At 42.2% G+C, this 14,607-nt stretch overlaps 1 protein-coding gene across 3 annotated transcripts in view; it reads right to left on the bottom strand.

The window, feature by feature from the left end:
* Positions 1–14,607, bottom strand: part of LOC104960575 (protein TANC1-like) — a 33,497-nt gene that overhangs the window by 1,832 nt on the left and 17,058 nt on the right. For all 3 annotated transcript variants that reach the window (XM_010788647.1, XM_010788649.1, XM_010788648.1), the window contains 18 exons: positions 13,560–13,791; positions 12,625–12,791; positions 10,584–10,892; positions 9,252–9,452; positions 8,903–9,006; positions 7,147–7,255; positions 6,631–6,753; positions 5,809–6,045; positions 5,337–5,546; positions 5,059–5,140; positions 3,622–3,755; positions 3,412–3,535; positions 2,647–2,822; positions 1,980–2,109; positions 1,525–1,554; positions 1,350–1,441; positions 1,047–1,193; positions 108–208 (listed from right to left, as the gene is read on the bottom strand). In XM_010788647.1, the coding sequence (XP_010786949.1) occupies positions 108–208; positions 1,047–1,193; positions 1,350–1,441; positions 1,525–1,554; positions 1,980–2,109; positions 2,647–2,822; positions 3,412–3,535; positions 3,622–3,755; positions 5,059–5,140; positions 5,337–5,546; positions 5,809–6,045; positions 6,631–6,753; positions 7,147–7,255; positions 8,903–9,006; positions 9,252–9,452; positions 10,584–10,892; positions 12,625–12,791; positions 13,560–13,791 (2,708 nt within the window). The remainder of the gene's footprint in view (positions 1–107; positions 209–1,046; positions 1,194–1,349; positions 1,442–1,524; positions 1,555–1,979; positions 2,110–2,646; positions 2,823–3,411; positions 3,536–3,621; positions 3,756–5,058; positions 5,141–5,336; positions 5,547–5,808; positions 6,046–6,630; positions 6,754–7,146; positions 7,256–8,902; positions 9,007–9,251; positions 9,453–10,583; positions 10,893–12,624; positions 12,792–13,559; positions 13,792–14,607) is intronic.

The raw sequence follows: 14,607 nt of genomic DNA, 5'->3' as shown, positions 1-14,607 counted from the left end.
TAAAAAGACTTCATGTTCACTGCCACAGAGAGTAGCATCCCAGTGAATGGCTAACTTTCAATTGAGCAGCTTTGAAATAAGATACTTTATATTTAATGTGTTTGTACCTGCTACTCCTCTTGGCACGTGCTCTGGCATAATACGCTTCATAAGACCGGGGTTTGAGTTCCAGGGCTTTTGTGGCAAACTCCTCTGCTATCCCAAAATCCTGTTTTCAGATAGAAAAGTACACTTAGTATTGGATGCAGCCCAAACGTACCCACTGCATGATGATCAGTGGTTAGACTTTAAAGTGTTTGTTTTGCAGAAAAGCTAAATAAAAATAGTGTTAGGGTTTGCATCTTCATTATATAAATATCGAAGCTTGTTTAATGAAACAGAACTAAGGACACATACATTGTGATTCTGTCCTTGAGAGTGAGGTCAAAATGGTTGCCTTGAATGGGAGATTGTGAACATTGCTGCTGAATGTTTAATGACGGTATCATGTAGTCTCTCTGCTGGCCCTTACTGCATGTATTCTGTTATGATACGTGGAGTTAGCCAGCCAACTAGCACACCCACTGTAGATAACCCCTGTTGAGACGCTGAGAAGGAGAGTGCGCTTGTTTGGCCAGGGAGGGTGACCTTATCACATCACATTATCTGCTCCATTATTCATCGGCCACAGTGACCCTAAGCATGGCATTTTTACACAGTCTGTTAGGACGTCTGTCATCACCGGGGTGGGATCCAAACTTGGCTGCAGGCCACACACATCTATCTCCTCACTAACAGCACACGGTTACTCATTATGTCACCACCTGCAGGTCTTTCACGTACGTCCTGTTTACCAGGGGACTTGAAATTAGATCTGAAAAGCAGAGGTATTTTTACTGTGAGCTAAACCCTTGCTGACATTATCTTTTGCTGTTTATAAGGCTAAATTATATATCTTAAGGAACCATCTATCTTGCCTTGCCAGCCCTCCTGCCATTCCCTCAGCGTCTAATAAACCTGCCGGTGTTAAATAGTGCATGAGCAGTTTGTTACAGCAGGGGCCTTACATTGGTTTTCCTGCGGCAGCGGGAGAGGTTTAGATAGAGGGAGACCCGCAGCTCTTTGAGCCCTTTCAGCTCGTCTCCTTGCCCCTCACGAGGTAGCTTCCTCAGGGCATACTGATAACGCTGGCCTGCCTCCTTCATACGTCCCTTCTGAGAAACACACAGCAAGACAGCGAGAAAGAAACAGATGATAAGGGAAGACAGCTTCTGACAACCAATCCACAAAAACACCTTGTTTGAAGTCTATTAAAAAGAAATGCTTTCAAAGTTTGCCACATTCTCCCCGTCTACAGCAATCTATAATACCTTGTAAAGCATGTTCCCTTCCTCCATCAGCTTCTGCAGGAGGATGAGGAGGATGTCTGGTTTGGAGGAAGCCATAGCCCATGTAGCGTGACCTGATGGAGGGGTACACATATTTATCTTTCTATTATCTATGTCAACTTGTCTCTTTTACTTATGTCTTGCATAAATCATGTACCTGATCGATCATGTGGAGCCGTTTTGTAGCCTGTTGGTTGGTGAAGGTCGTGACCGAGGAGGGAGACAGAGAGGAGAACATGAGTTGGACAGGTGGATGTAAAACTGTAGGTGCTAGAGAGTAGAAAGCATCAAAATACTGCATGGAAGTCAAATATAAAGTGATATAAAGGTAGGGCCTGCAGGTGAAAAATATTTTTAAAAAGATATACCTGAAAGTGAGTCTTCATCAATTATATAACATTTAGTGCCACAAAACACTTAGTGGCAAGTTTAGTCAGAGTTATGTGGATTTCACTTTATGCTCATTTTCTAGGCTGTGATGCAGGCATAGGAGCTGTTTAACTGTGTCGTGTACTAGTTAGCTGCTTTTCGATCATTGTTTTGACTGACATTCAGATGAACTGTAGGGCTGTTATGGTAAACATTGTTTTATATACAGTCTATGGTTTGTACCCATCTTGGATCCTTTCTTCAGCAGCGAGGCCACCAGGGCGGGGTTCTGGCAGCCCGGCGCCCGCTCCGAGCCTCTGGTGGCGGTGGTGTCTCTCTCCAACACCGCTCCATGTTCCACAAGGCAATGAACCTGCTCGTGCATGGAATAATAATGTTATTTTTGTATTGAAATCAAAGTTTCTCATAATAGAAATATTGCTGGATATTTTAATAATCTGTTTGATTGCACACAGTGTGTCCCTGCATTAGCAACAAAGCTGCCCCTTCATATCCTGAGGATTTTGATTGTTTAATCACAAGATAGCTTTGATTACTCTCCTGCTGATCAAGTTTTTGAACTGTGATTGAAAATTGACATCCTGTGTTGCACGGGAAATAATTATCATAATTAATAGTAATTATGAATTATTAAAGTTTTCTAAAATAGCTCGGTTTTTGTATTTTTGGACCATTATGTGTACTGTACATTTTGAATCGTTTTTTTTTTTATTATAATGTTATGCAACTTATTGTTACAATTGTCCACCAAATTGCATGAGGAAGAAACTGTAATGCATAAAAGTATTTAGGGTTTAAAATAAAAATTCTTTCAAAATAAAGAGTGCAAAAAAGAAAAAGGGAATCCATTATCAACATAATGTCATATAAACAACAGCATGAAACCCACTATATCTGCCTCCCCGTTCAGAGCAGCGAGGTCCAGAGGGGTCCGCCCCTGTCGGTCCGGGTGGTTCAGGTCGGCGCCGGCCTCCGCCAGCAGCTGCACCGCACCTTTCTGACCCTTCAGACACGCCCAGCTCAGGGCGGTCAGCCCCTCCTGATCCGCAGCAGACGGAGAGGCACCTGGGACAGCAAAAAGGCAAATATCGTTCTGCTGTCCATATCAGTAATCTGGTTACAGGGTCTACATAAAAGAATGAGAAACAGTCAACTGAAATATATGAAATAACAAAAAAATAAATACAAAAAATCAGAAAAAGAGACAACAAACTTAAAAAATGTAAACTGATTAGCCAAAATGTATAGGATATAGTAAAGGGGTACCGGATACATCGTTAATACGCATACGTACATTAATGGTCACATCCAAACTGGAGGATCAATAGAAATGTTTCCTTCTATCGTGAAAGATATAAACCTGATTTATATTTCTCATAGTTATTTTTTCCATTCCATATATTTCTTTCACCAGACTGCTTGATTCTGAATTTATTAAATGATCATCTTTTAACCAATTCCTTAGAATTACCGGTAGTTTATTATTGCTACTTTTTGTTACAAGGAATAAGTAGGATTTGTTCTTTTTGATTTGTTCTGGTCCAAATAATAGAATAAGTGGGTTTTTATTTAGAGAAATACAAAACATAGAAGCCATTTCTCTTCTAGATAGAAGATACTGTGAGATGTTTGTTTCGGAGGTGGGGACCCTCACCCTTTGACAGCAGCAGTTCCACAGTGCTGGTGTGGTCCTCTGAGGCGGCGAGCATCAGGGCTTTGCGACCCTGCTTCTCAGAGACGTTGATATCTGCACCGTGCTTTAGCAGCAACTCAACAACCTGGAGAAGAAAGGAAAAGTGTTACAGAAAAAAGAATACCGGTTAAATAGAGAACGTCCTGTGCCAGTGACCAGACTCCTCTTCACCTGTGTGTGTCCGTGTTTGGTGGCACTGAGCAGCGGGACCATCCCCCTGCGGTTCGGTATCTCCAGCCCTGCCCCCCCCTCCAGGAGGAACGCACACACCTCCATCCTCCCTCTTCCTGCTGCCGCGCTCAGCACTGGCAGAGGGTCGGCATAGAGATGAGACGACGAGGCGGGAAGAATATGTAATTGACACATTTAGGGGAGAGATAGAAGCAGGATGAGAGACGGAGAGAAAAACAACGTTGGTTATTACCATAATCTATTTGAGGGTAACGCAGGTGTTGTGTTTTCTGTTTGAATACAAATCTACACATCTGACCAGTTATGGAAATCAACATTGTCTTAAGATGGCTACATTTTCTCTTTTGTTCCTCCTTCTCAGCGAGAAAAAACTAAATGTCCAATTCCACACACTAATAACTTGGCCCCTCCCTAACCAGCCAGTGTTACTTTGACAAATGATGGGCTTTTCTTTACATGTGAGTCCTTCAGCTAATTGAGCAGCTGGGGATAGAGGCAAGGTATTGATGCCATTCTCTAACCTTCAAGTACCCTTAATAAATGACATCATGTTTCATTTGAACACATGCTTCAGTGAACAGATCGATTGTATCTTACCGCCTTTAAAGATAAGTTATTGTCATATATGAGACAATGAAAAAAAGAAACTGTCTTTGTTGGTCTTTGTATCAGCTGTGGAAAATTAGAGGGATAGTGAAGCTTCAAATATGCAAACAGTGAAAATGATATTGTTATTTAAGAGAATATTTAAAAGATGTGCACACTCTATGCACTACTGTCTTGGGTAATTGTAACCACAGAAGAAGTCTCTGGTGAAGTAATCAGACTTGTATTCTTGACTGATCATTTTATCTTTGCAAATGGATTGTAATCCAATGACACTAACCCTAAACAGAAACGCCCTGGTATTGTACATACAAAGGTGAATGTTTCAGAGGGCATTTCATGCTCTTACTTTTTATATCTCAGCACTGGAGGGGAGTGTGTAATAGAATTATACTCTAATGGTGCTGCAGGCAGAGACACAGGCTTCATCCGACAAGCTTTCAGGAAATGAACCTAACAGAATTCTGCGGGCCGCACTATCACATCTGTGATAGAGGTAAAAGTATTACAATTGAATAAGAGCTGCTTTTTAGTTGCTACAAAGGTGACTGTAAAGATGTTCTGTTTGATAAATGTGATGCTTAATTTCTGTCAAAAAAACAAGTTTATAACAGAGCACCCTGTTATCAAGTTCTCCTGCAGCTCCTTTCAAATAGCTCACTGTGTGTCCATATTAAAGAAATGTATCAAAGTATTTATGCATTGTACAGATTGCTAGAATGTGCCTAATATGAAAAATCAATGGATCCCCACCGATGGACAGAAAGGGGGGAGAAAGCTATGTTTATCTGACTGATAGAAGAAATTCACCCGTTTCTCCCCAGAGAGAGTCGTGAGCGTCCATCTGCACGTCCAGCTGTTCATCTTTCAAATCCAGCAAGCTCTTTACCACCTGCAGAAAAACACAATTTCAAAGTCCTCTGTATTGTGCTGCGCAGAAATAAATAAAAACAAAGCACTCAGACCATGACCATAGCAAACCACATCTAATACATCCTCTAAGTCAAGCAAGGACAGGCACTGTGCTCTACATAGAAAATGAATTTCTGCAGTGTGTTTTGTCAGGAGGGCGCTGGTCTGTTTCCTACCTGTGTGTTTCCCACACTAGCTGCAGCGGTAGCCGCCTGCTGAGCTGCCTTTGCTTTCCCAGTCACAGCTTCAGTGCTGTGGTGCTGCTGTGGGTCAGCGGGAACCTCTGCTCCCCAATCCTGGCCCAGCAAGATGGTGATGATTTCGGCATGGCCCTTCAGCCCAGCGTGGACCAGAGCACACTGGTTACTCTTATCAGCATGGCCCACCTGGCATTAAGGGGAACACAGAAGGACTTACAACACTGGCCGTAGCCGTAATACGCTGCCCTAAATCAGGCCCGTTTATGTCATCTGTCTCCCAGAATAGATCATGTAGCTGTGGTGAATGTAGAACAGGACTGTTCAGGACACTGTTTTGTGTAAAGCCACAGACGGTGTGTTTTTTCAGAGATAAAAATCTGGTGTATCCGTAGTAATTACGTCCTCCAAAATCACATTTCTCCCTTTTTGGTTCAGAAGTGACACTGACCTTGGCCCCTTTCTTGCAGAGCGCACTGACGATGTCTGTGTGTCCCGCAGCGGCAGCCAGACAGAGGGGCGTCATGTCACTGTCGGTGGTCCCATCTAGCGGAGCACCATATTCAAGCAGCAGAGCGACCATCTCCACGTGCCCGAGGTGAGCGTGGACAGCCAGGATGGGCGCATGTCCAACCACCTCGGTACACCAGGTTACGCTAGCGCCACCTAGCATCAACAGACGACTTACCTGCAGGATGAAAAAGTAGTATGTAAGATGTCTCTTTTGAAAACTTAAAAGTGCTTTATTGTAATGGCATAGTCATGTTAAAGGTCCCCTATTATACTCTTTTTCATAAATATAGTATAGTTCTCAGTTATATACAAAAAATGTCTCTGAAGTGTTTGGCTCGAAATACCAGATCATGCATTGTAGCATCCCATAAACCCCTCTGTTTCAGCCCTGTTTCAAAAGTGCTGATTCTGGGTCCGTTACTTTAGATGAAAATAAGGAGCCCCTCCCCACGCCCCTCTGAGAGATATTTGGTTAAAAAAAAAACGATGGGAGGAGATTCAGGTGATAAGGGGGGGGGGGGGTACCTTGGTTGGGTACTGGCTAATGGTTACACAAGCCAAAACATCTTTATGACATCATGAAGTGGCCAAAATCTGATCAGCTCATTTTCAGGCCTATTTCCAAAACATGTCATCAACAACAACACCTACAGACCTGTTTTGAATCCAGGAAGTGCTCATTGCCATATCATTTTTTGTTTTTAATAGTGTCAAATTTGGGTTTATAGGTTGTTCTAAATGTAGAGCACATGTATGTCACCTTGATGTTGGGTGTATATAGGTTTCTCAGCGAGGCCAGTGCAGCGGACAAACTGTCTGTGCTGCAGTTCACCCATATCGCCTGGAGAACGCTGGAGGACACACCTGTCTTCTTACTGAGACCCTGTAAGAGTGAGAGAGAAACAGACAGATAGCGAGCAACAGAGAAAGAGAGATTAAGCTTGTTCAGATGAGATCTGTGGTGCAGAATTTGAATTGTGTCCCAGGAGTAAAGCAGTGTGTACAGAGTGCAAACTATGCATGCAAACAGTTCAATATCCACTGTACCACGGGCGTTTTATGGATCTGAGCAGGGCTAATGTGTGTGGGTCATGGTAGAGAATCTTATTTGCACGTGTCTCAGTATTATGCTATGCAATAATACACAGCGAAGTGCATGATCTTGTTTATGTGTATCCTTTGGGAACTGAAGTGATTCAGGAGGGTTGTGGTACAATAACTTCCAGTTCTGAAACTACATAGCAAGTTATATACAGAGCATCACCGTTCCTGTTACCTTGAATATGTGAGCCTTGAGGATGTGGTGTCCCAGTTCCATGGTCTGCTGCCGGTTCAGCTTCCCCTCCTGCCTGGAGAACATGAAGGCCAGGAGAGCGTGGCCACTCCTGTAGATGATTTCGGTACTTATTAATCAGAAATGGGAAAAATGTATACAAAAAATTCATGGCGTATTCACAACTGTCTTATGAACTAAAGCGTTTGGGAAGCCAATTTAAAAACATGGCTTTGCAAGATACCATTATGATCACAGACAAGGGCTGCCCTGCCCTAGGCTTATTATAAAGTGTGGTTTAAACTAATTTGTTGAACAAATTATTAAATTGACAATGTACATGTGACATGAGGTAATAAAAAAAGATAATGTGAAAAAATCACATGCCAGCAAAAAAATGTGCCCTAAATGGATTTGATCTATTTGTGCCAATTTGGTTCACAGGTCATTCATACATTACATTAGTGTTACTTGCTAGAGGCTTTTATCCAAAGCGACTTACATACTCAATACTGTGGGCAATCCCCACAGGAGCAATTTGGGGCGAAGTGTCTTGCCCAGGGACACAACGACATGCTGACTGCAGTGGGGTTTGAACCTGTGCTCCCCTGATCCGACACCAACGCACTAGGCCACTGTGCCACAGCCAACCAATGAAAAAACTAATTACAAATAAAATATTTAACAAGCATCTTATTAAACCATTTGACTGACTTGAGCACCAGTCCAAGAAATGATGGGCCTGTTTTCTTACTTAAAGGGGACCTATCATGCTAAATGCACTTTTGTACGTCTTTTATATATGAATATGTGTCCCCGGTGTGTCAGGGAACTCACCAAGTGTCAGAAAACACAACCCTCTCTCTTTTCCTCCATACCCAAATCTCTAAAAACGGGGCTGCAACGGAACTGATTATTATTTGAATTTTTCTGACGTCAGAAAAGGGGTGCTCCGTCTATATGGGCAACTCTCCACCTATCAGGGGAATGAGAGACCGCTGGAAAGCGCTGGAGACGCTGTAGTACATATGCCAGGCCTGTAAGTGGCGCTGTAGTCTGCCACAAAAGCAGAATCAGCCCTTGCAAAAACAGGGATGGAAAAGAGCAAATGGAGCGAAACAAATGAGGCATGGCTAAAATGCATGATCTGTTGGGTATTTTGAAAAAAACTTCACAGACATGTTTTATATAGGTATGGCCCCACAATATATGTTTCAAATATAGCATGATAGGTCCACTTAAAGGTGGGGTAGGTAAGTTTGAGAAACCGGCTCGAGATACACTTTTTGTTATATTCCATGGAATGCTCTTAACATCCCGATAGCAATTATCTGAAGTGCTTTGACAAAAAATACATTAAAAAAATTCATCTGTGGAAGCCGTGGTACTGTAAAAAGCACGACCAATCATCTGAGCCGGCCCGGCTAAAATAACTGGATGGCCTACCTGCCTGTCAGCCTTCCATCTGTGCACAAACTTATCTCAGGCCCTCATTGGTCATGTGCACGTTCGTGTGTGTTGGAGGAGGGGCTCTGTAAGGAAGTGGCAGATTTTTTCCGGCTGTGTATTTTCAAAGTCTAGCGTACTCGAGCCGGTTTCTCCAAAATGACCTACCCCACCTTTAAGTCACAACGCAAAAATGCAAAAAACTGCTGCAAACTGTAGTAAAGCTACTAGTTTGTTTACATGTGGTTCCCTACTCCCCAGCACCGACCTTAATGATTTTTCTGCTTTGATAACTTTGACTCTTTAGTCTCACCTAGAGTCACAGAGAAAGTCACTGCTCTCTCCATCTGCTCTCCACACCAGCCACTCTCTGAAGGAGGGATGACAAAGCATCCGTGTGCCGTCCCTGCGTCTCACCTACAAACATAAACGATACAGAAAACGTCTTAAAATGTAAAGGTATAACAAATTAGTTTGTCAATTTTGTCAGAAAAAATATACAATCCTACTAAAATTCTGAGCTGTGTGTTTGTTTTGCTATAACTCCATAGCAAAAGAAATGTACATCTATAAAGTCATAGCAAAACAAACACACCATTGAAGCTTTGAAACAAAAGCTTGAATCATTATGTACCCTCCCATGCAGTCATATCGAGTCTTACCATGAATCCAGCCAGGCTGTCTAATCTCAGCTGGAAGTCCTTCCACTCAAGCTCCCCCCTCACACTGCCTGCGTTCAGCGCCCTGAACATTTGTTCGTCAGTCAGTGGGTGCAGAGAAGCCAGCGCCACATTTAGCACCGGAAGCACCAGTTCAAAGGCCTCTTTATCCGGAAAGCTCACACGACACATCAGCAGGTACACCTGTCAGATATTTATATAAGGTTAATTATGTTGTGTGTGTGTGTGTGGGTGGTCATGGTTGCATAGTCAATTATATAGTCAATAATAATGGAACAATCCACTGCTAAAGATAAACAACAGAAGCTAGCAAGCAAATTAACAAACGTTTTTCCACAATAATTTGAGTTGATATGTTACACACCGTAGACTGAGGTGTCGTCACTTTTGAGGAATTTACAACTCTTTCTTGATGCTCAAATGCAGCAACGTTAAGGTAAACAGATTAATAATAGCAAGAAAAAGTACAAGAGTAAAGCAAAATGTGCATTATACAAGTCCTATTAAAAATTCATAGTGTTAACACTCCATACATTTCAGCATGAGTCTGTTTTGGAATCATTTGTAATGTTTAAATAGTTAATTTAGTGAATAATTCATATCATAATTCTTCACAAGCTGTCGTATTATACTACCCACTACCTGGGCCCACACATCTTTTAGCATACCTTTATAAATGCTTTTCCATATCCATTATCCAATCATTGAATCCTGAATCCTCTAGGCCTCTGTGTGTATAATAACACTTGCTCATCTGTTGTCCTATTTAAACTGGTGATAATTATGCAATATTGCAATGCGTCTGTCATTTACTTTAGTCACTGTGGTCTATTTTTGGCGCTTTGTATAAAGTCTTTGAACCTGTCATTTGTATCTTGTATTGATCTGGATAGCCTGTTAGTACACATTTTCTTGCTTTTTGTGAAAAACATGTCTGAACAATGGATGTCGTCTGTGTACCTTGTGTGGGGATTTTATGGACATTGATTGCTTCTGCCTCGGGCGAGATGCCATTTCACAGCAGACAGCTTACCAAGATGACTGACAAGTGTTAAGTGTTAGACTGTGAACTTGACCAGATAGAATGAGGAGGAGGAGGGTGGGTCCAGAAATTCTATTTATGCTGTACACTATTAAACATTGCAATATACATAGTGTGTGAGCTGATAAATGAAACACACACTCCTCCACATCAGTGCTTTGACACCTTTTTTTATAAAAAAATGAATCCATAACTTCTAGCTCACATTTACTATTTCCCCTTGGGCATAAAGACCCTTTGCTTGTTGTAAATAAATACTCCAAATGTCTGACCTCCGACAGGGACACGGGCACCACCAGGTAGTTTCCTCCTTTCAGAGCCAGGTGGCCCTTGTGGAACAGATCCAGGGTCAGCTGCAGGTACAGGATGGAGCCGTGGCTGCGTGTTGACAGGTGGCTGCTGAACTTGCTGAGGAGCAGCTGATCGGGGGCGGAGCCTGTTGGCGTGGTGACGTTGGCGGCAACCTGGGTGCTGCTGCTGACGCGATGATGGATGTAGTCGCTCAGGTCAGCGCCCAGATCACTGCTGTCTGGCAGGATGTCCAGAGAGATACCAGAGAAGGGAAGGAGTGTGGTGATTTCCTGTGGCAGAAGAAAAACAGATACATTATGGGTGCTTTTTGGTAAAAACAGAGGCACGAACACACCTCAGTGTTTGAAGAATAGTAGCTAGCATGTCTTTGCTGCATAGCTCCCTGCAAGTTAAACATTTAATTTGCTAAGACTAATTAAAAGTCTTAGCACATTCAAGACCCATTCCTCAGATGCTGTTGCCTGTGACTCACGCAGAGCCATGGGATAAAGTACAGTAAATAGTGTGACAATGACTCAAGCTCCAACATTGCTCAGAGGCATCTCTCAGAGTCACATTTCATCTCCCCTCTTTGCCATCATCAACTGCTCAACACCGGCCAAAACCAGCTATGACTGATGAAAAAGATTCATGTTATTGCAGCTCAGTTCCTCATTAACGAAGAATGACATTTTGGTTCAACAACAAGTAATTGACTGGTGGTCGAGGACTGAGCTCCACTTAATCCTTTATCAGCTGTTTATAAAATACCCAGCGTGGTTATACAAGAGCTCCTGTGAATGGCTGGTAGAGGAAAGAGTGAGTGATGATCAAATCAGGAATTGTGGATACTTGGAGGGTTGGATAATTGCTGTACTGCTTGATGACTTTGAATGTATCATGAAGAATGTGACCCTAAATGTGTTTTGTGTATTTCCAAACACTAATCAAATTATGTAACTGGCTGTCAGGCTCCAGACTGGAAGCAGACTCCCAGTAGTATTACCATCCATTCAGGGCGTAATCCATGCAGCATTTGCAGGCTTGGCTTTGGCATTGGACAGATGCGCCCGCTGTTTGGTGGGATTAATAACCGGACTGAAAAAATAGATCAGACTATAGAGAGAGAGACTGCGCTGAAAGCCACAGTGTACATGGCATGGCGGTAAAAGCACAACATGGAACTATGTACGAGCAAAGACTCAAGATGTGAGGCAAAGGGAAACATGACGGGCTTGTTCACGCAAAATACTAAATCCTTTTCTTCTCACTTCACCTTCCATGTTATATCGAACCCTCTATAGTCCTCTCTGCTCGCTTTTTAAGGTTTCAGCCTCAACCATAAAGTGTTCTGAGCCCACTTTATAAAAAGGCTCTGCTGGGGTCCAGAAGGGCAAAGACAAGGGGTGAAAAGAACAAGAGGAGCTATCACACACCATCGTCTAGAGCAGTGGTTCCCAACCTTTTTTTTTTATCAAGGCACACCTGAAAATATTTCTCGACCCCAAGGCACACCAACTTTTCCTAGATTTAAAAACCACTTCAGAGCTTAAAGATCACGATTCGATAGACATAAATGAGAATAAAATTGCAGTATTTTCGAAAAACGTCCACTTTAATCCACAGACTTTTCAACAGCTATCGTAGGTAGAAAGCATTTCCACTGAAAAACGTTTACAGTGAAATCTGAATCCAGAGTAATAGTGACATTCATCTTGAAATACACATACTTTTATTATCTTTTTCCCTCTTTTTCTTTGCATGGGTTGAAGGGTATTGCATCTAACATTGGATGAAAGGGGGGGTTTTAACCCATGGATAGTTTAAAATAGCTGTAAATGATGCCGCCCCGTATTAGCCAACCACAATACAGCAACAAATAAATCCCTTGTGCCCCATCCCCAAAAATCCCAATAGACCCCATTAGCAGTGATAAAATAGGTTAACATGCATTATGGGAGAACCAACCCTTTGAAATGGTGGTTCAGAGAGCACTTTAATAATACCAATAATCTCACTTACCACCAGACTTGTCCTCACTGTGACCACCAACTTTAGCCAGGGGGGGAATTTGGAGACTATTTTGGTAATGAAAGTGGCGATGGTGTCCCCATAGTCTGGTTTATGGAACTCTGCTTCATTAAGACTGTCGACCAATATAATGTAGTCTTCTTCAGGCAGCCTGCGCTCTGAAGGGAGCAGAGAGAAGAACATGAGGTTAAATCACATAAAGATACCAGGAACATTACATTAGCCTTGGAAAGAGCACATCATTCGGAAACAAAGAAGATGATATGATTTTATCTGAATCTTCTCATTGTTTTCCAGCCCAGGGTATGTTGAGAGAAGAACTAACTGGTGATATTGATTATATTCTGCTGAAAGGGAACAGAGGCCACTGTTGTTTATTAGCTTAAAATAGGACATATCCATCATGTTTCACATAAACTTAGCTTTCGATGGATCCCTGTGAGGGCTCATACACTCAGGCACAAGGGCTGTCCATTTTTTTCCCTTAACTGCTTAATAGTGATGGAGTAGACCAAACACTCCTCTGCTCCAACAGTGGAGTGCCTGGCCATAAAAACACATCAATCTAACTGACTGACTGTATCGTGAGAAGCTAAGGTGGCTAATACGACTGTAACATTCACATCCTCTCACAGTATTTTGTGACCTTGAAATCCAGTGGGATGCTAATGATTTACCGAGGTAAAAATAACTCTAATTATTTTCCTATTTAAATGATCTAACATCTGTTTCACACTGTACCCTGTTTCAAATCATTGACCTTAACTAGGGAACATAATCTATGGGCTCATCATGGAGTCATTAATAGGCTTTTTCACACAGGACTTGATAGCAGGCTCTCTAATTACGTAGTTAGGGAGAAGACCATTTCCCCCCTTAAAACTCATGCTTTGTCTTTATGGTGGATCTGTGTGTGGATTCATTACCCTTGCGCAGGCTGGCTATGGGTTCCAGGATTCCCTTTCTGAAGGCAGCGATGGGGTCCTGAACGCAGGATCTCAGACTGAGAGTGTTTTGAAGGTGGGGCTCTTGTGCCAGCAGCTCCCTGTACGGGGCGAGCTGTGGGGCTCTGGCCAGCAGGGCAGCGACGCTGTGCACAAACTCTGGAACCAGGCAGGTGTAGGTGTTGTCCGCCTGACAGAAATGGTACGCCACCACCTGACAGAAGAAAGAAGCAGGTGAAAAACACAACACAATCACTTCAGATCCTCCAATGTTTTACTTTTAGAAGTACCTAGAGTGAATTACAAGAAAACTGGGGAGGCTGCTTTCTGTTCTTCCATTGGATCTTAGAACTGCAACCTCAATTGGAATTTTTTAAGTAAATGAAAGACCTATCTTTTGAATTTGGCTTATCATTTGGGACAATTATAATTTTTTACTAGTATCACTGTTCATGTTTTATTGTTTTATTTTTCAATTATATAACTCTTTCTATTTGTTTATACCTTGTTTTTAATTATGTTCCTCACTTGTTATTGTCATTTTCTGTCATACTCTGTAAAGCACTTTGGGCTGCGTCAAGCTTGAAAGGTGCTATATAAATAAAGTTTATTATTATTATTCATCTGTTTATTTTACAAACATCTGTTCAGGTCTGAATAAAAGATATGTAGTTGTTAGGGGTGCTGGTGGAGAAGTAGGACAAGAGGCTTTAACAGTGGGAAAATACAAGTCAGGAATACACTGGCCCATAACCCCTTTAATGTGAAGTTGGTCTGAAGTGTCGAATGAAAAGAAAATAGGTAAGCAATTGAAAAACATCTGAATGCTCTACAGGCCGCTTTGCATGCTCTTTCAGTCAGTTTTATGACATGGATTTTCCCCTTGAGGCAAATTTGGGATTGGTTGTATGAGGCTATATACATCAAATTGAATTCCTCTTGCACTGCAGAGGCAACAACCACCTGAAATACTTTGATGCTGAAGAAAAAGTCTGAATCTGTTTAGTGTGAGGGGAGGGGGGGGGGGGGG

Source organism: Notothenia coriiceps, unplaced genomic scaffold, assembly GCF_000735185.1.
Source record: "Notothenia coriiceps isolate Sejong01 unplaced genomic scaffold, NC01 NC01_scaffold00031979, whole genome shotgun sequence".
NCBI lineage: Eukaryota > Metazoa > Chordata > Actinopteri > Perciformes > Nototheniidae > Notothenia > Notothenia coriiceps.
The sequence above is the reverse complement of the archived record's forward strand: the minus strand, read 5'-3'. Positions and strand labels throughout refer to the sequence as shown.